General features: G+C 38.6%; 3 protein-coding genes across 3 annotated transcripts in view; 1 reads left to right on the top strand and 2 right to left on the bottom strand.

Moving 5' to 3' along the window:
* Positions 1 to 1,810: 1,810 nt before the first annotated feature.
* Positions 1,811 to 5,896, bottom strand: LOC127945052 (ankyrin repeat and SAM domain-containing protein 4B-like). The gene is made up of 2 exons (XM_052541582.1): positions 5,588 to 5,896; positions 1,811 to 3,217 (listed from the first exon to the last, which is right to left on the bottom strand). Exons 1-2 carry the CDS (start codon positions 5,746 to 5,748, stop codon positions 2,110 to 2,112), a joined length of 1,269 nt encoding a protein of 422 aa, XP_052397542.1. The 5' UTR covers positions 5,749 to 5,896; the 3' UTR covers positions 1,811 to 2,109.
* Positions 5,897 to 8,016: 2,120 nt separating this feature from the next.
* On the top strand, positions 8,017 to 14,138 carry LOC127945066 (peroxisomal membrane protein PMP34). Its single transcript, XM_052541607.1, has 9 exons — positions 8,017 to 8,224; positions 8,326 to 8,386; positions 9,214 to 9,280; positions 9,474 to 9,622; positions 9,767 to 9,883; positions 10,294 to 10,439; positions 10,514 to 10,609; positions 10,714 to 10,796; positions 12,730 to 14,138. Exons 1-9 carry the CDS (start codon positions 8,156 to 8,158, stop codon positions 12,875 to 12,877), a joined length of 936 nt encoding a protein of 311 aa, XP_052397567.1. The 5' UTR covers positions 8,017 to 8,155; the 3' UTR covers positions 12,878 to 14,138.
* Positions 14,139 to 16,763: 2,625 nt separating this feature from the next.
* LOC127945071 (cytoplasmic phosphatidylinositol transfer protein 1) overlaps positions 16,764 to 18,689 on the bottom strand; it is a 70,194-nt gene continuing 68,268 nt past the window's right edge. The window contains exon 9 of the mRNA XM_052541622.1: positions 16,764 to 18,116. Coding sequence (XP_052397582.1) covers positions 17,803 to 18,116 — 314 coding nt within the window. The 3' untranslated portion in view covers positions 16,764 to 17,802. The remainder of the gene's footprint in view (positions 18,117 to 18,689) is intronic.

The raw sequence follows: 18,689 nt of genomic DNA on the forward strand, positions 1-18,689 counted from the left end.
TGCCCACAGCATCCTGGTTCTCCTTGATCTGAGTGCAGTCTTTGATACTGTTTTCCACTCTGTTCTTTTTTCTCGACTATCTGTTATAGGTATCTCTGGTGCTGCTCTTCAGTGGCTAACTTCATTTGTATCGGATAGACAGCAATTTGTTAAGATAGATAAGAATCTCGCACTGTCATTATTTCTCGTGGTGTCCCCCAGGGTTCTGTACTTGGTCCACTTCTATTTCTCATTAACGTGCTGCCACTGGGTCAGATCATCAGACATCATGGTCTCTATTTTCACAGCTATGCTGATAATATTCAAATCTATTTTACGATTTAACCCAACTCAGTTTGCCCCCCCCCCCCTATTGTTTTCTGTCTTAAAGAACATAAAACTTTTTTTACAACTAAATGCAGACAAAACTTAAATCCTGTTGGTTGGCCCTAAATCACATAGCTCCTCTGCACACATGCACACATCACTCCCATTCTTCACCAACTTCACTGGCTTCCTGTGGCCAAACATATTCAGTTCAAACTCTTTAATTTAGTATGTAAGGCCTGTCACAGCCTTGCAGCTCGATACCTAAATGAGTAAGTGCAACCTCTCTGCTTCTGTTTTTCTCAACTTCTGTTTGTATTACATAAGACCACCATCTTGACATAATAGCTTGTATTCTTTTGTGAAACGTCTTTGGGCTCTTGACTGTCTGGTGTATTTTGTTTGCCAGTTTGCTTGTATTATTTGTTAAAGGGGGGGGGGGGGGGTGAAATGCTATTTCATGCATACTGAGTTTTTTACACTGTTAAAGAGTTGGATTCCCATGCTAAACATGGACAAAGTTTCAAAAATTAAGATGTACATTTGAAGGAGTATTTTTGTTCCCAAAATACTCCTTCCGGTTTGTCACAGGTTTCGGAAATTTTTTTTCGAGTATGGCTCTGTGTGACGTTAGATGGAGCGGAATTTCCTTATATGGGTCCTGAGGGCACTTCTGCCGGAAGAGTGCGCGCTCCCGTATAGCGAGGCTGAGCACAGACATTTCATTGATCAGAGTGAGAGCATCGCGAAATGTCACAAAAGAAGTGTGTTTTTGGTTGCCAGGGCAAGACAACCCTGCACAGATTACCAAAAAAAAAAAAAACAGCATTAAGGGACCAGTGGATGGAGTTTATTTTTACAGAGCATCAACGGAGTTGTGCAAGTGTTTTTGTTTGTTCCCTGCATTTCGAAGATGCTTGTTTTACAAACAAGGCCCAGTTTGACGCCGGATTTGCGTATCGTTTATTTCTTAAGGATGATGCAATCCCAATGAAAAAGGGTCACGATCGTGTGTTGAAACCGCAGGCGGTGAGTAAAACTGCTTCAAATATCTCTGCCTCCTTGTTAGTGCGTCCCCTCCCATGCCAGAGACCCGGGTTCGAGCAACGCTCGGAGCGAGTAATTGTTGCTGCTGCTCTCGTTTAGTTTCAGCCTCGGGATCTGATTCTGGATCATAAATAAATGGCTGAATCTGACTGTAAGCCATGGTTTGTTTTGGATGATGGTTTTTCCCTCACGGTAATGTCACAGCTTCCACATGCTCTCAACGCAAAAGCCTACTGGCGCTCGTGATTCTTTAGCTCCGCCCACACGTCACGCCTCCAGCTGGTCGTGTTTTTCCGGTACAAACTATCAGACTATCTTTCTCTTATGAATATAATAAAACTAAAGACTTTTTGGAGTTATGAAGGATGCAGTACTACTCTATATGTACTCAAGATTAACAGGATATTGAGTGAAAACGAGCATTTCACCCCCCCTTTAAAGATAGATTAGATAGGCATTATCTCTAGACATAAACAGTGTAGTTTATTTAGAGATGTACAAGTTACTTTTATTTCAAAGATGAAAACAATCAACAGGTTCTTGGCAAAAATGCTTGATTCTCAAACAGCTGAAGTCAAATCTTTGTTTTGGAGATTAAACTTATTTGACTATTATAAGACATAACTGCTTTATTACACCATTCAATCATTAAAATCACAGAAGTGTGCTATGAAACAACAACTACATGATGGCAAAGGAGTGTCAGCTGAAACAAACTGTAAATGTGTGTATAGCAGGATTGAGTGGTGCATGTTATTAAAGGAAGGTGTCCTTCATAACGCCAGGCTGCTCTAGCACAGTTTTCCTTCGAGCCGATGCTTCCAGGATCTTCTTGCGTGGCCCCAGCTGGATGCGGATGCCTTTAAGATCATCATCTGAGCAGAGCATCAGGGCATCAAGATCCAAATGTTCACGGGTGAACACAGGACCATAGTCCAACAGGCCGATTGAGGCCAAGAAGGAATCCAAGTGTGAGGTCTCCTCTTCCTCATCCAGACCGATCTCTTCTTCATTCCAAGGAAGCTCTGAATCCTTGTCCAAACCCTCCAGACTTTCATCCACAGTTTCAAACAACTCTTGACGGATGAGGTAACCTAGGTCTTCTGTATTGCCACTGGGGAGGTCTTCAGTGTCCAAGCCCATTTCCATGGAGAAGTTCCTGCGGAACACCATTTTCCCGAGACCAGGCCTTTCGAATATAGACTTGACCTGACTGGCTCCCTCGTCGTCCAAATCTCTCTCGACATCGTCGTCATCATCCTGAATTTCATCCTGCTCATTGAAGACCTCAACAAAACCAGGTTTCTCTTGTGAGCCGCCTTCTTGTTTGACAAAAATGACATTGCCATCCCCTTGTCTACTCACTGTCCCTTTGTCTTTCTTTCCAAATTTGTGCTGGAGGGTTCCCTTTATTGTTGACGAATTCGATCCGTTGGTGTCTGCAGCAATGAGTTTGGAGAACTGTTCTCCGTTCACGCTGCTCAAGGTACCTGATCCAGAAAGTGAACCTCCTTCTGAGACAGAGCCGTCACGGTACATCTTATCCATCTTACTCTGATGTCTCTTCTTGATGCGTTCACACTGCTTCACTCTACGCTCGGCATCTTTGGTGGCCTGTTCTTTCAGACGCGCCACCCTTTTGGCGCTCTGGCCTGTCTGTTGGGCGGCAGCGGTGTCCAGGAAGCGGACGCAGTCCATGTGATCTCGAGAGGCAGCCACGTCCATGGGAGTGTGGAAATCATTGTCCAAAGCGAAGAGGTTGGCTCCGAAGTTCACCAAGAAGCTGACGATCTGCATGTGACCGTTTGCAGAGGCATGATGCAAAGGCGTGTTCCCCCAGATGTCACTTTTGTTTGGATCCCCCCTGTAAGACATAGATAATAAAGAACAAGCATTTTAGTAAATGTATAGATCAGTTGACTACTTGATAGGTAAAATTTGTGCAGCTTGCATCCTTATTACTATGTTACTGTCATTTTCCCATGTGATCAGTGTGGTGGCGTTAAACCTGGCAGAAATGTCCCATTACATTGAAGAAGGGACTTGAGCCACATGTAGATAATATCATAGACTTGGGGACGGGCTCTTTTGACTGAGACTAGTAATCAACCACAGAGAACATTGTAGAAACCAACGAACAATGCCTTCGCAACCACCTGAGGTACTTGAGACCACATTCTCATGCTCTTGGTCTTGTCATGTACTCTGGAGCATTTATACTTATAGTCTCGAGTCCAGTCTTGAGGACTGGAAAACTGTGGTCTTCATTCACCCCAAAGAAAAGCATTTTGACACTTTCTGAATTGCACTCAACCCGTTACTGGACTCTGAATCGAATGAGCCGGTCTCAACTTAGAGGTTGCAAGGTGCTCAGCAATGCTCTGGAACCCGATAGTACTTTGAAAATTTAGTATTTGAAATTTAATGCAAGGAAATAAACGTCCAATGACACCAGTGATGAAAATTATAATAGTAACTTTTTTCTGAACAATTTTTTTCCAGCTGATGAATGATTGACAGCCAATCAGAATCCACCCGTCTTTAAAGAGACGATCTAACAACTTTGAGTTTATAGTAAACATGTTGTCCATTGGTGTGGACTCTAATATAACTGTAGTTTTCATTGTAGTTATTGTTCTCATTCTGAACAGGCCTTAAAGTACACCTTTTATGCTTTATTGATTTGACCTTTCTTTTAGTGTGTAATACAGCAAAGTAACAAAGCACAAAGTCCAAAGGGAGTTAATCACTCCACACTTGCCAGAAACACCTTCTGTGTAGTCCTGCCATTATTTTTGAGACTTTGCTACATCACAAAAGTTACATATTTGCATACTGGCTGCGTTGGCCTGCCCTCAAATAAGAGTTGGGTAAGTTATTTTGCTATAATGGAGAGATGCTCGCACTGTGGGACTTTGGCTCAAAATGGTAAAGCAATATGGGCGCCAGTTCATAAATACTGTTTACAGCTTCTCCTGCGGCATCGGCAGCGCAAAAACAGGGCCATTACATTTCCTAAGTGATTAACCAGTCACAACAAACTGGGGGGCCAGCTGACCAATCAGAGCAGAATCAGCTTTTCAGAAGAGACAGAACTAAAACAGAACATTTCAGGCAGGGGGTGAAAAGAGGTTGTAAATAAGCCCAAAAGTAAAAGGATGTGTAAATGAACATATACAGGCACTTTACAAACTACCATTTAAAAATAAATACAACCTTTGGCACTTCTCAAATGCCTAATTTGTCCTCAACAGCAATTAAAATTCCACCCGCACATATTTTCCCATGATGAATATGATGCTATAACCATGCAAACAGTTAATATGTAACCTGCTGTAAAATAAAAGTCCACAGGGACACCCATAAAATATCTGATTACAATATCTAAAAGAGCTTATCTCTCTAAACACCATCTGTTCATAGGTAAATGAGACACATAAGGTGCAAAAGCATTTTTTTGTCATTACAAGAAACACCCCTGTCTGGGTTAGCATTCAGCACACTTTTAGAAAGGCGCTTTGTACTGTTTGAGAGCCAGTCATGGCATTCAGTATGCTCTATATCATGAGATAAGGCTCAGTTCTGCACAGAATAAGTAAACGCTGCCCTGTACAAACTGTGAAATGATGAAGAGGCCTATTGTTTCAGATTTATATAACTAATTTGGCTGATGAAACTCTTGGCGTCAGCTCTGGGAACATTACAAATGGAGTGATAATTGACTCATAAAGTACTCAAGTAAAAAGACTTGCCCAAAGGTCATAAAACTGGTTAAATCCGGAAACTCAGTTGTGATTTATTATAACCCCCAATGAAAAATAAGTACACTTCAGCATAGTTTTGAAGTAAGCACTTATTACTGAAATCACATACTTTAGAATATAATTATTTTTGTGTTGAGAAACATAGTCATCAATGTGTCTCTCTAAGTAATACTTATTAAATATTTTCTATTATTTTTTAAGATATAGTCTTAAGATTTGAAGTACTCTACAAGCGCACATGATCGCTTTAATGTAAAGTCCTAGATTACAAATGTTGATATGTAACAGATATCTATAGGCATCTATTCTTCAAAAAACAATTGCAAGACATATAAGCAAGGTACTTAAACAAATTTGAGTATTATTCTGGTTGAAACTAAACGTGTAGATTTAAGTTGTTAAACCCATAGCCATCAATACAATCTAGAGGATCAGTTCAGAAAGTTTTGTACAGAAAGTTTTGTACAAACCCTCTACTGCATACGAGCTGCAGAGCTTCGATGTGTCCGTGGTACGCTGCCCAGAGAGTGGGGGTCATGCCGTCCTCATCCGGGGTGTTCAGATCTTTCCTCGTGGCTTCTTTCAGAAGATCCAGATAGCCATCGATGGCTGCTTTGTGATACCGTGACATGATTGTTATAACGCTCTCTCTTCATCAGCAAGCACATTTATTTTGTGAAGTATTACAGGACCATCTTTGCAGACATCCGGCATGCTCTGTCTCTTCGTCTAAAGGAGGAGAAACTCTGATCACACTGCTTGGACACGACACCAATATCACAGTCATAAACTAAAGTCCAGAGTGAGCTGTTACTGCTTACCATCAGAGATATAAACGGGGACAGCTATTTGCTCTCTTTTAGTTTTTATTTGATCGTTTCAGATCTTGAAAAAGTGTTTCATTACATGGTTTTAGTAGTCATGAAAGTTAAAGTTTGAGAACATCTCATTGTCTTTGTTCTATTATTGTACTGACATGCCACTTCTTCTCTAACAAACATAGTTTATGTGTTGTTAAGAGCAGCACTATAAGTTTACACCATGTGCTACCACGTCTTATACGTGCAAAGTGCAATTTTTCATGTCAGATCAACAAGTAAGTGTTATGAATGTAGGCATATATACACTTACACAAACATTATGATCAACATGTCAATTGATGCAATGTGTATTGGAAATACTCAGAGTAATTTATTGTGTTAATAAATGACAATTAAATAATACGTAAGTGCTACTTTAAAGGGTTAGTTCACCCAAAAATCTAAATTATGTCATTAATAACTCATCCTCATGTCGTTCCAAGCCCGTAAGACCTCTGTTTATCTTCAGGACACAGTTTAAGATATTTTAGATTTAGTCCGAGAGCTCTCAGTCCCTCCATTGAAGCTGTGTGTACGGTATACTGTCCATGTCCAGAAAGGTAAGAGAAACATCATCAAAGTAGTCCATGTGACATCAGAGGGTCCGATAGAATTTGTTGAAGCATCGAAAATACATTTTGGTCCGTTGGAGGAGGTCTCAGGGGTTTGGAACGATATGAGGGAGAGTTATTAATGACATAATTTTGATTTTTGGGTGAACTAACCCTTTAAATATTAAAACAGTAGTACTTGTGTGTAGGCTATATATTTAAATATATTAACATTTATATGGGAACATAATCAATCAAGCAGTCGAATCTCATTTTCCACCCACCATGTTGCTATGATTTTAACAAGACCTTCAATTCTCCAGAAATCCTCCTCTTTTTTTTTTTTTTTTGGGTAAATGATTTTTGTCTTATATACCATCACAAATATTTTCATTTATGAACTGTGCAAACAATAAAATGAGATAAAGGAATGTGTGCTCAGTTTTGTGTGAACCCATGCATTCATTTCTGAAAACGGAATTAACTGAGTGGTTAAATAAAGCTATTACATGTAAAAAAATATAGTCCAGTCTTCATTGCTATTTTTTTGTATCAAAATATAGTCATACAGTATTCGCAGTATTGCAGTTAAAAATATTAACACACTAGGTTCCCATACATATATAGGTCATACTGGGATTCGGGTAATATTTCAGTCCTCCAGACTTTTTAAAGTGGCGAGTCACCAAAATGAAGTGTCAAAAACTTTTCACAATACTTTGGTATGCCCATTATAATGAATAACAATAATTATTACATTTAAATAATTTTTTGCATATGATAATGTCTTATTTCTATCGTACACCAAGCATTGTGTTATGTCCCAAGGGCACTTCACTGAGTTTGCGCAGCGTCTACAATTTTTACCACTAATGTAAGCATTTATTTGTGTACAGACCATAAAGTTGAAATGTTAGGGAATCTCAGAAATGACCCATATATATATATATATATATATATATATATATATATATATATATATATATACAGTACACCCACAAACACATCAAATTATATTTTATATTCTATTATTCTGTTTTTGTTTCTGTCAGTTTTCCAATTCAGTCTGTCATGTTAATAATCATTCATATTGTTTAGCATATGCAGTCTCTGATAATATTTCTCCCTCTCGTTCTCTCTCTCTCTCTCTCGTTCTCTCAATTCAGTTTAATTCAATTCAGAATTGCTTTATTGGCATGAATGTAAATTAAACAATATTGCCAAAGCTTAGTGTACATATACAGAATTTTTTTTTTAATTAATAATAATGAAATTAACATCACACTAATGGAACTGAGTATTATCTTAATATTATAATAACATCTTATATTAAAGTGTAACAAATTATAATGTATGAACATTTGATACCACAGTCACAGGAAAAGATTGTGTGCGTGCAGTAGATGTACAGTAATCTCGAGACCGATGCTCGTGCATCATCCGGGCACTAGAGGCGCTACAGAGCCGCGCAGTCTAGAGTTATCAGCACAAACAGATCCTCCACTGACGCGGAAGTTGTGACTCTGTTGACTGCACGTAATGAATATGTATTAGTCCGGGAATCATTCTTTGGGACTTCGTGTGAAGTAAGGACGCACTAACCAGGTTTTCAGTCTTAGACAGAGAGATGTCCGACAGTAGCGGGGCAGTCCTGCTGTCATATGAAACACTGGTGCACGCTATGGCAGGTGCAATGGTGAGCAGACACCTGCCCTAACAACAACTGGTGCCCGTTTTGATTGAGTTTGTTACGTGATGATATCCTAAATCAGGTGTGTTCGTTCAACTATGTTTTAGGGCAGTGTTACAGCAATGACGGTGTTTTTCCCTCTGGACACAGCCAGGATCAGACTGCAGGGTGAGTTACTGTTATGGAGTATGTACAGGAACATTGTATTTGATATAGATTCACTTGTGTGTAGTTATTGTTTTTTTTATATTTAATATAGTGTAACGTTACAGTTATGAAAACAAATGAACAAAATGATTCTAAAAGAAAATGAATTAAATAATAATGACATGGCAGTTTTTTTTTGTGTGAAAAAAGAAAAAGCTTTCTAGTTATGCTGTTCTTTGACGTATTTAATCAGCTTGAAAATGTGCATATGAGCTCTTGATCTTCAGACATTTTGTTCACTTGTCACAAAATTCATTGGTGAACGCAGATTGCATATTTCCAAGGCCTCTAAATCTTCAACATGACCAAAACTTAACTGAAAAACCCGAAAACCTCAGTCGCAAAGAAATGAAGGTTTTTGAGGTAAACCTTCCAGGATTTTTCTCCATATAGTGGATTTCAATAAAGACCAATGGGTTAAAGGTCCAAATTGCAATTTCAGGGCTCTACACGATCCCAGCCGAGGAATAAGGGTCTATTCTAGCATTTTCTTAAAAAACGAAACAAGATTTATATACGTTGTAACCACAAATGCACATCTTGCACTAGCTCAAATTCGCGTATTACATAATCACATTGGAAAGGTCACGCGCAGGTACTGTAGCTATTAATTTGTGTAGAAAATACATTTTTGGCTATTATTTCATATGTCAGGCTTTACTGGGTGAAGTATAAATGTTGCATGTAGTCTGTCACTTACTATAAGGTCATAGGTCATGATTTTAGATGAAGCAGAGCATGTCACACCGCAGGACACATGAGAGAGAGTCATTTGTCATTTGTTTCAGTGGATGAAAACCGAAAGTCCCAGTCCACCCCCATCATTCTGGCTGAGATTGCGAAGGAGGAGGGCATGTGAGTTACTGAGTCCAAAACCACTCCCTTATTATATTGTAAATGCCATGCATATGTATTGTTAAAATAGTGTGTGAGTGGAAATGAGTGAACATCTGGCACTACTTAACAATTGATATGACATATTGGGTGTGAAAACAATGCATATAGTGAAATGGATTTGTTTTCATGATGCCGTTTGATTGCGTTTCAGATTGTCTCTGTATCGTGGCTGGTTTCCGGTCATTTCTAGCCTGTGCTGCTCTAACTTTGTGTACTTCTACACATTCAACACATTGAAGAAAGTGATGGTCTCGGACCGGTCCAAGCCTGCCAAAGATTTGCTCATGGGCTTCATATCAGGTGCTGAACAGCAGGAGTGTTTACATGGAGCATTGTATTTGGTGCAGTCTGAATGAAAATGCTTCCTGTAAACCCAAAATTAACACAAGATCTGTCATCGTGATGATAATGTCCGCTCGTTTCTTCTTGTTTAATTTAATTTAGGAGCTGTCAATGTGCTCCTGACGACTCCCATGTGGGTGGTGAACACACGACTGAAGCTCCAGGGCGCAAAGTTCAGGAACGAAGAGCTCCATCAGACCCACTATAAGGGAATATTTGGTCAGAACCGCTCACACACTCATTTATCTCATGAGGTATCAACTCCTAACCTCATTCATTCGAGTCATTTAGGAGTGAAGCATGTTTAAAAATGGTAATTGTATAAGTATATGATTCTGGACAGTTGACTGTTTGAAAGTTAATGCTGAGATGGTAATGAGGAGTAGTCATTACTGTGTAGGTATGGATTAATTTTCAATAATTCAGTAGTCTGTGGTCAGTTATTCCATGATTTCCTGAACTCTGCTTGAACCTGTTGCGAAACCTGCGTTAGGAAGTATTTAGCTCTCCCTGATTGTGTGGAATGACTCTATATCACCAAACTAGAGCCAATGTGACTGCACCTCATTAAAATAATAGCCTTTGTTGTTTTGAGTTAATCAAGTCATCTTGTTGTTTTCGTCTCAAAGATGCCTTCTCCCAGATAATAGCGAGTGAGGGAGTGGGAACGCTGTGGAACGGGACGCTGCCGTCTCTCGTGCTGGTGTTCAACCCCGCCGTGCAGTTCATGTTCTACGAGGCCATGAAACGAAGAGCAGCCCGTGGAGGCAGGAAGGTGAGGGACAGAAAACTGGCACCATTCATTTGTGAATTTGTGAAATAACTCGAATGTGTCATATTTATGGGCAGATATCATCATTTGAGATCTTTCTCATCGGAGCCATCGCTAAGGCTATTGCAACATCTGCAACGTACCCTCTGCAGACGGTTCAGGCCATTCTGAGGGTAATATCATCAATATGATCGCAGTAAACCATTGCATCATATAATACACTTGACCGATTGCAAGAGGCAGGGTTTGGTAATATTTCCAATTGCTTCCTCTGCAGTTTGGCCAGTATAAATCAGACGGTAAAGGGGGTCTAGTGGGCAGCCTGAGAAACGTGGTTTCTTTGCTGTTGGACCGGATCAAGTAAGATCTATCCGTCTATCTATCGTCTGTCTGTCTGTCTGTCAGTCTGTCTATCTATCTATCGTCTGTCAGTTTATCAAATGTCTGTCTATCGTCTGTCTGTCTGTTTATCAAATGTCTGTCTGTCTATCGTCTGTCTGTCTATCATATGTCTGTCTATCGTCTGTCTGTCATCTGTCTATCGTCTGTCTGTCATCTGTCTATCGTCTGTCTGTCTGTTAATCAAATGTCTGTCTGTCTGTCTGTCTGTTAATCAAATGTCTGTCTGTCTGTCTGTCTGTTTATCAAATGTCTGTCTGTCTATCGTCTGTCTGTTTATCAAATGTCTGTCTATCGTCTGTCTGTCTGTTTATCAAATGTCTGTCTGTCTATCGTCTGTCTGTCTATCATATGTCTGTCTATCGTCTGTCTGTCATCTGTCTATCGTCTGTCTGTCTGTTAATCAAATGTCTGTCTGTCTGTCTGTCTGTTTATCAAATGTCTGTCTGTCTATCGTCTGTCTATCAAATGTCTGTCTGTCTATCGTCTGTCTATCATATGTCTGTCTATCGTCTATCTGTCTGTCTATCGTCTGTCTGTCATCTGTCTATCGTCTGTCTGTCTGTTTATCAAATTTCTGTCTATTGTCTGTCTGTCTATCATATGTCTGTCTATTGTCTATCGTCTGTCTGTCATCTGTCTATCGTCTGTCTGTCTATCAAATTTCTGTCTATTGTCTGTCTGTCTATCATATGTCTGTCTATCGTCTATCGTCTGTCTGTCATCTGTCTATCGTCTGTCTGTCTGTTTATCAAATGTCTGTCTGTCTATTGTCTGTCTGTTTATCAAATGTCTGTCTGTCTGTCTATCGTCTGTCTGTCTGTTAATCAAATGTCTGTCTGTCTGTCGTCTGTCTGTCGTCTGTCTGTCTATCATATGTCTGTCTATCGTCTATCTGTCTGTCTGTCTATCAAATTTCTGTCTGTCTGTTTATCGTCTGTCTGTTTATCAAATGTCTGTCTGTCTATCGTCTGTCTGTCATCTGTCTATCGTCTGTCTGTCTGTTTATCAAATTTCTGTCTATTGTCTGTCTGTCTATCATATGTCTGTCTATCGTCTATCGTCTGTCTGTCATCTGTCTATCGTCTGTCTGTCTGTTTATCAAATTTCTGTCTATTGTCTGTCTGTCTATCATATGTCTGTCTATCGTCTATCGTCTGTCTGTCATCTGTCTATCGTCTGTCTGTCTATCAAATGTCTGTCTGTCTATTGTCTGTCTGTTTATCAAATGTCTGTCTGTCTGTTTATCAAATTTCTGTCTATTGTCTGTCTGTCTATCATATGTCTGTCTATCGTCTATCGTCTGTCTGTCATCTGTCTATCGTCTGTCTGTCTATCAAATGTCTGTCTGTCTATTGTCTGTCTGTTTATCAAATGTCTGTCTGTCTGTCTATCGTCTGTCTGTCTGTTAATCAAATGTCTGTCTGTCTGTCGTCTGTCTGTCTATCATATGTCTGTCTATCGTCTATCTGTCTGTCTGTCTATCAAATTTCTGTCTGTCTGTTTATCGTCTGTCTGTTTATCAAATGTCTGTCTGTCTATCGTCTGTCTGTCATCTGTCTATCGTCTGTCTGTCTGTTAATCAAATGTCTGTCTGTCTGTCATCTGTCTGTCTGTTTATCAAATGTCTGTCTGTCTGTCTATCGTCTGTCTGTTTATCAAATGTCTGTCTGTCTGTCTATCAAATGTCTGTCTGTCTATCGTCTGTCTGTCATCTGTCTATCGTCTGTCTGTCTGTCTATATATCTGTCTGTCTGTCTGTCATCTATCTATCTATCTATCTATCTATCTATCTATCTATCTATCTATCTATCTATCTATCTATCTATCTATCTATCTATCTATCTATCTATCTATCTGTTGTTTTGCTCAGCTTGTGTCCTCTGTGTGACAGGAGACACGGGCTCTTGGGTTTGTATAAAGGTCTAGAGGCGAAGCTGCTGCAGACCGTGCTGACGGCGGCCCTCATGTTCGTGGTGTATGAGAAGATCACTGCGGCCACGTTCAAACTCATGGGCCTCCAGAAGAAACTCAAGCACTGAGATACGATTAGCCTTCACCACTGAGCCATGTGCACTAATGAGTGACTACCTCTAACCCACGCCCTCAAGAGGAGCTCCACACATCCCATCAGCCACTGCTCCGCTTACATGGGTTAATCCGGGTACGGTTTCAGTCCTGCCACAACACAGTTCAGTTTAAAACAAACAAACAAACAAAAAACATTTATTATCCTTATTTTTTAACATATTTCTTTTAAAAACTTTACTTTTGTTTGATGTCTTAATATCAGAAACTTGGTTAATGTTGTAAAACTTCTTAAAAGCCATAAGTCAAAATATGCAACATAAAGTCTAGCATTTTAACCCAATGCAAATCATGAGCTTGGTTATGAGTGTTTCCGAATTTAAAGGAGATAGTTAAACCCAACAGCTTCAATCAGTAACAAACATTTGAATCCGTTCCTCACATAAAGCTATTCTGTGACTTTGGAAAACTACATGGCTCACATGTTTTATGTACTACTTTTATGGTGTACTTTTAATATAAAAAGAGCAGTGTGAACATTCTTCAGAGAATTCTTTGTGCTTCACAGGAAAGTCAGTCTTATATACATTTGGCACAATCCAGTAGAGCCTTATGTGCTGCTATGTCACGTGATAAACCAACCCAACAAATTTGTTTTAACATCAGTATTATAAAAGGAGAAAATCTGGGACCGATCATTACTTCTGCATGCCATCTCTCTGATCCTCCACAGCAATGTTACTGAAATAGAACTGAAAGCCTGTTTTTGTTTCCTTCTGTACAATTTTGGCATTACTTGATGTCCGATGTAAAATCTGAGCCCTGGAGGAAAACCGGTTGAGAAGCACCAATGTAACCAATGTTTTTCCTTTATGGTTACACTTTAACATCTCTCCCAGTTTAGTTGAGCATGAGTTTTGTTCAGTCACTTTTAGCATTCATGAAAGGCATTTAAAAGTGCACATCTCCTCGTAAACATGAGGTCAAAGTGGATTCACCCCATACTTGCCTTAAATCATGTCTTTTTCGGAGAGAAACCGAAGTCTCACCTGCTGTGTGTCAATGAATATGGTTTGTCTTGTGGAGCATATACAGTAAATATATTAAAAACTAAAAGCGTTTACATCATGAAATTGCAGCTAAGACTTTGTACTTGTTTCTTTTTCACAATTTATAGCACATATTTTATACTTTCATTTGTATAGCCTCTGTTATTAAACTGCACCGTACTTTATGGCATGTCTAAATGAATTTTAATAAAAGCTATGAAAGAAATCCTGTCAGCAGTAACTTTTCTGAGTTGATTTCACAGATACCCTAAAGTACAGAGTCATGCACATGATTTGAGAAAAAAAGATATTATGCCCATGTCTTAATTCATTTCCTTCGTCATGTACTAATTTGTTCCCTCGTTGTGGCAATGATTGAAATAAAAATAAGTTGTTTTTTTATACAATTGAATTAAAACGAGGGAACAATGTCAGTGGCTCCGGCTCTGATAAGACGGTTGATGTTCAATCAGGGAATGATTTGATTGTGGCAAGTATGTATTAAATGGCAAACAACAAATATTTCACAGCATGCACGGATGAAATGTTCAAAACTAGACCTTGAAAATGTATTGAGAAAGTAAACGGAGACTATTCCTGCAACCCTCTCACCTCGGGTCATCCTCTTTGACGACTGATTTGACGAAGGACAAGAAATCATTGCAGAAATTCACACTGACTGTTGGCTTCCAGCATTTATACTCAATTCTACAGAATAAACAGACATGAAAACATCTCACTTAACCATTCCACAGTCAATCAAACATCACAGCTCTTTTCCAGACGCTAGTGAATAAAGCAATCCCAGAATGCACTGATTTCAATTCATTTCACCATGATTGAACTATTTTAATTTATCAATCTAATTACAAACTGAGTACTTTTTGCAATCAGTTTTCACTTCTTAAATAACATCCCATAAATCTGTTCAATGACAGGGAAAATAGTGCTAATATTTTTGGACACATGAAGAGACAAATGAGATTTTTTTTTTTTTTTTTTTGGCTGAACTGTGCCTTTAATGTTTTGTTTAAACATGACGAGTGTTTAGTGTCCTTTTAGTTTCTGTTATTTTAGTGCATCAGCTTCATTACAATAAGAAATGTGACCCTGGAGCACAAAAGCAGTCATAAGAAGCACGAGAATATTTGCAGCAGTAGTCAAAAATACATGTTACGTGTCAAAATGATTGATTTTTCTTGTATGTCAAAAATCATTAGGACATTGTTCATTAAAGATCATGTTCTATGTAGATATTTATTCCTGTAAATATATCAAAACTTCATTTTTGATTAGTAATATGCATGAACAAGTTTAAAGAAGATTGTCTCAGTATTTAGATTTTATTTTTGTATGTCATGTGAAACCCAAAAATTATCTTCTCTCTCCCTCTCTGATATTTAAAATATGATGCTTAACAAAATTATAATTCACAGGCTTACATTCTGTCAATGCAGCGGTTAGTAGATATATTTATAGTGTGACAAATGCATCTTTTGTAACTTATCAGTTGAAGATACTGAACATTTATTTTTCTACTGCCCTTTTTCTATTTCTTTTTGGGTTGACTTTAAAATAGACACACACACACATATATATACGCTTCTTCGTCTTATTTTTTCTTTATGAGCCATGGCGTGATGAGTTGTTAACCCATCACATATTGATATTACGTGTTCAGATAATAAATCAATACAACTATGAATTAATACAATGCAGTTAAACAGAATAACCAGGCTAACCTATCTGTAAACAACACCACTACTTCCATTTGCTAACGTGTCTTTCTCAAGAAATGAATTATCATCCAGAGGTAATGTTCCAAAGCCTGAACGTGGTCCTTAATTAGGATTAAACTGATGTCTCAGATCTCAGATAGCACACACTATGTTCGCTTATCAAGCGTGTAAACAACTGCTATGGAAACACGATTTCAAAATAAAAGCAATAATACAATTCAAACTTCAAAATAAAAGTCCATAAGGTCTATAACATTCAATTGCATGATAAAAGCAGCATGAAATTTAAATTCAACCCGTCTATTTTCTAAATGCATATTATGGATCTTATTGTGGACAGTTTGACCATGCGTGAATTGTATTTTTTTTATGACATCGTAATGTTTAATCAAAACGTCATCACTGGATCTTCCGGTAAAAAAGTGATAAGTTATCTCTGGTGACGTATGCTGGACTTTAATTATTTAGTCCTCTTAATCTCCATCTCCATAAAATCAGAACTGTGACTCTTTAATCATTATTATCTATTTTTTTAACCACTTTAAAAAACTGTTTATGTTTCTGAACCGCATTACTAATTTTTTTTTTTTTTTTTTTTTGCATTTAAATATTTGCTATATTTCCTTTTTATTGCCATCTTATGCACTTATGCATGAAATCTCTTACTCTGTGTTTGCTAACAACCCAGTCCCGGAATAAAGTCCCAAAATAAGCTGCTAATATATTTCTTGCTGTGGTGATATTTTAAAGTGCTAAGTACAAAGCAATCAACTTCAGACAATATTAGACAATTAATTAAAGTAACAGACCTATACTAACCTTCATGATTTTTAGGATGAAAGTTAAATTGACAAATCACCAAAAAATACAATTCTATCATCATTTAGACTTAAATGTCATTCAGAGTAAAGAAGACCTTTAGAATAAGAGGAAAAGCCATTGCATCTTAACTATTAAAGACATGAACGGTCATGTCAATGACCTTCATCCCTTCAATGTATACCACTTAACATTTCTGGTAAGCATAGATTTAACACACACAGCATGTTTTGCACCATAAATGGCAAAGACAAAACAGATTTGCTGAAACTAAAAAGAAGTAGAAATCCCAATGGATAGCAAATGCTTTAATTTCACAAATGGCAGTTGACATCAAAAGCATGGTTTCCCAAGATTTGGCATGTGCATTTCTGAATCCTTTAGAAAAGAGTACTTAAGTTTGAAAGAACAGATATGCAGGAACCAGCAAGAATACAAGAGCTTTTCAATTTACAAAGTATACATTGGCCAGCAGCAGCAAACATTCCTTAGAGCTCAAAGATTATACAACAGTCTACTCGTCAAGCATTCTTTGAGGACTTAATTCATATTCATGGATAATAATGCATCACATTAATCCCAACCAAGAACATATAATGTAGAACAGCATACTCAGTTACATGGCAGATGCTCAGCAACCTATCAAATATATTATGAAGGTAAACTACAGTATGTACAGACAAGTTCCAGTTCGTGTCGTCTAACAACAGACCATGCAAAAGTGCCAGGTCAGTAAAATTGGTATAACTTGGTTTTCTGAGTACATGGGAATGGGACTGGTCAAAGTTAAAGACAAGAGCATAGTGAAACCACTATCAAATTGAACCCTAGATTCATATAAACAAGATTTTTACAGTACATGTCCAAACACTAATTTGAGTGAGAAATTCAGAAGCCTGAGGATCAAGTCACGTTAACATAATATCACAACTGAAATATTAACAGAGCAGAATATACCGTTAACTACCCCACTACAGCAAAACAACAATGGCTACAAATCCTATCCATATTCAACATATGTAGGAAAAATGGCTCGGCAAGAAGAAGAAAAAAAATATCTGAAACGATTCAGCTTTGTCTATCAACGGGACAACTCCTGAGATATTTTTAACAATGATCTGTAACGTGTTTTGTATGTCAGAATGCACTTTTTGGCCTATTGTAAATTAACTCCCAGTGAAAACATGAGGTTGGACAGGTTGAGAAGCCACTCTGTGTGCACGCGTTTGGGAAACTAAGTATCTCTCAGTATTTAAAGAGAGACTGATTTGATTGTGTCAAACAGACGAATTACTGGGGCATGTTTTCAGAAATTAAGGCCAGAACTGAGGTTTACTCGGGTTGCGGGGTGCTGGGACCCCAGGAAAAGAGACTGGGAAGGCGGAAGGCAGAGTCTCTCCGTGCTGGGTCAGGAAGAGTCAGGGTCTCCGGAGCGGACTTCTTCCGTTGTCTGTCCTTGGGCACAGAAAGGAAGTCTGGAGCTTCAGTGGAGAGGGGTGTAGAGGGAGCGCTGGACGGGCCGCTACGAGCGCAGGCTGCTAGGGGCGTCTCGCTGATGGAAATTGCTGGCGGAAAGGTTCCCAGCTTCTTATTGGTGGCTTCCTGAGTGGCTCGTTCATATTCTCTCACTTCCTCTATTGTCATGTCTTTAAACAGCCAAAGCAAAGGTATTTTTATTAGTGGGGTATCACTAATGTCATTTATATTGGAGTAAACCAGTGGTGTCAAACTCAGATCCTGAAGGGCAACAGTCCTAAGGAGCATAGTTCCCACATTGCTTAAATCCTCCACCTGTAGTCTTATAGTACTCCTGAAGGAGCTGGACCAGGTGTGTTTAAATGAGACTATGGCCCTCCAGATGTTAAGTTTGTCACCTCTGGATTAACCAAATCCAAATCATATTCCATCCAATATTCACGAGGCTTCCATTAACAAGCTACAGTAAAATATTTTGTCTTTGACCTTTTGTTTGGCTATTATTTATAGCTGGCTTTCTTAGTTGTCAAAACCTGGTTAATGATGTCATGATGGTGGTGAAGGGTGTCCTGAAGGGCCACCTTCCTGCAGAGATTAGCTCCATCACACCTTAGTGATTCTGAAGACTTTAATTAGCTGTGTTTAACTGGGGCCAGAGCTAAACTCTGCTGAAAGGAGTTCCTCCAGGAGGAGGATTGGAGACCCCTGCTCTAATTCAACAACTCAATGGACCATTGTTTCCT

This window comes from Carassius gibelio, chromosome A3 (genome assembly GCF_023724105.1).
Source record: "Carassius gibelio isolate Cgi1373 ecotype wild population from Czech Republic chromosome A3, carGib1.2-hapl.c, whole genome shotgun sequence".
Lineage (NCBI taxonomy): Eukaryota > Metazoa > Chordata > Actinopteri > Cypriniformes > Cyprinidae > Carassius > Carassius gibelio.

Bases quoted from the DNA above. Each gene is read 5' to 3' on its own strand.
- LOC127945052 (XM_052541582.1), bottom strand. From the start codon at position 5,748: ATGTCACGGTATCACAAAGCAGCCATCGATGGCTATCTGGATCTTCTG. The intron at 3,218-5,587 runs GTTTGTACAAAA...TATGTCTTACAG, and splicing joins CAGCTCGTATGCAGTAGAGG to GGGGGATCCAAACAAAAGTG.
- LOC127945066 (XM_052541607.1), top strand. From the start codon at position 8,156: ATGTCCGACAGTAGCGGGGCAGTCCTGCTGTCATATGAAACACTGGTG. The intron at 8,225-8,325 runs GTGAGCAGACAC...ACTATGTTTTAG, and splicing joins ACGCTATGGCAGGTGCAATG to GGCAGTGTTACAGCAATGAC. The intron at 9,281-9,473 runs GTGAGTTACTGA...ATTGCGTTTCAG, and splicing joins ATTGCGAAGGAGGAGGGCAT to ATTGTCTCTGTATCGTGGCT.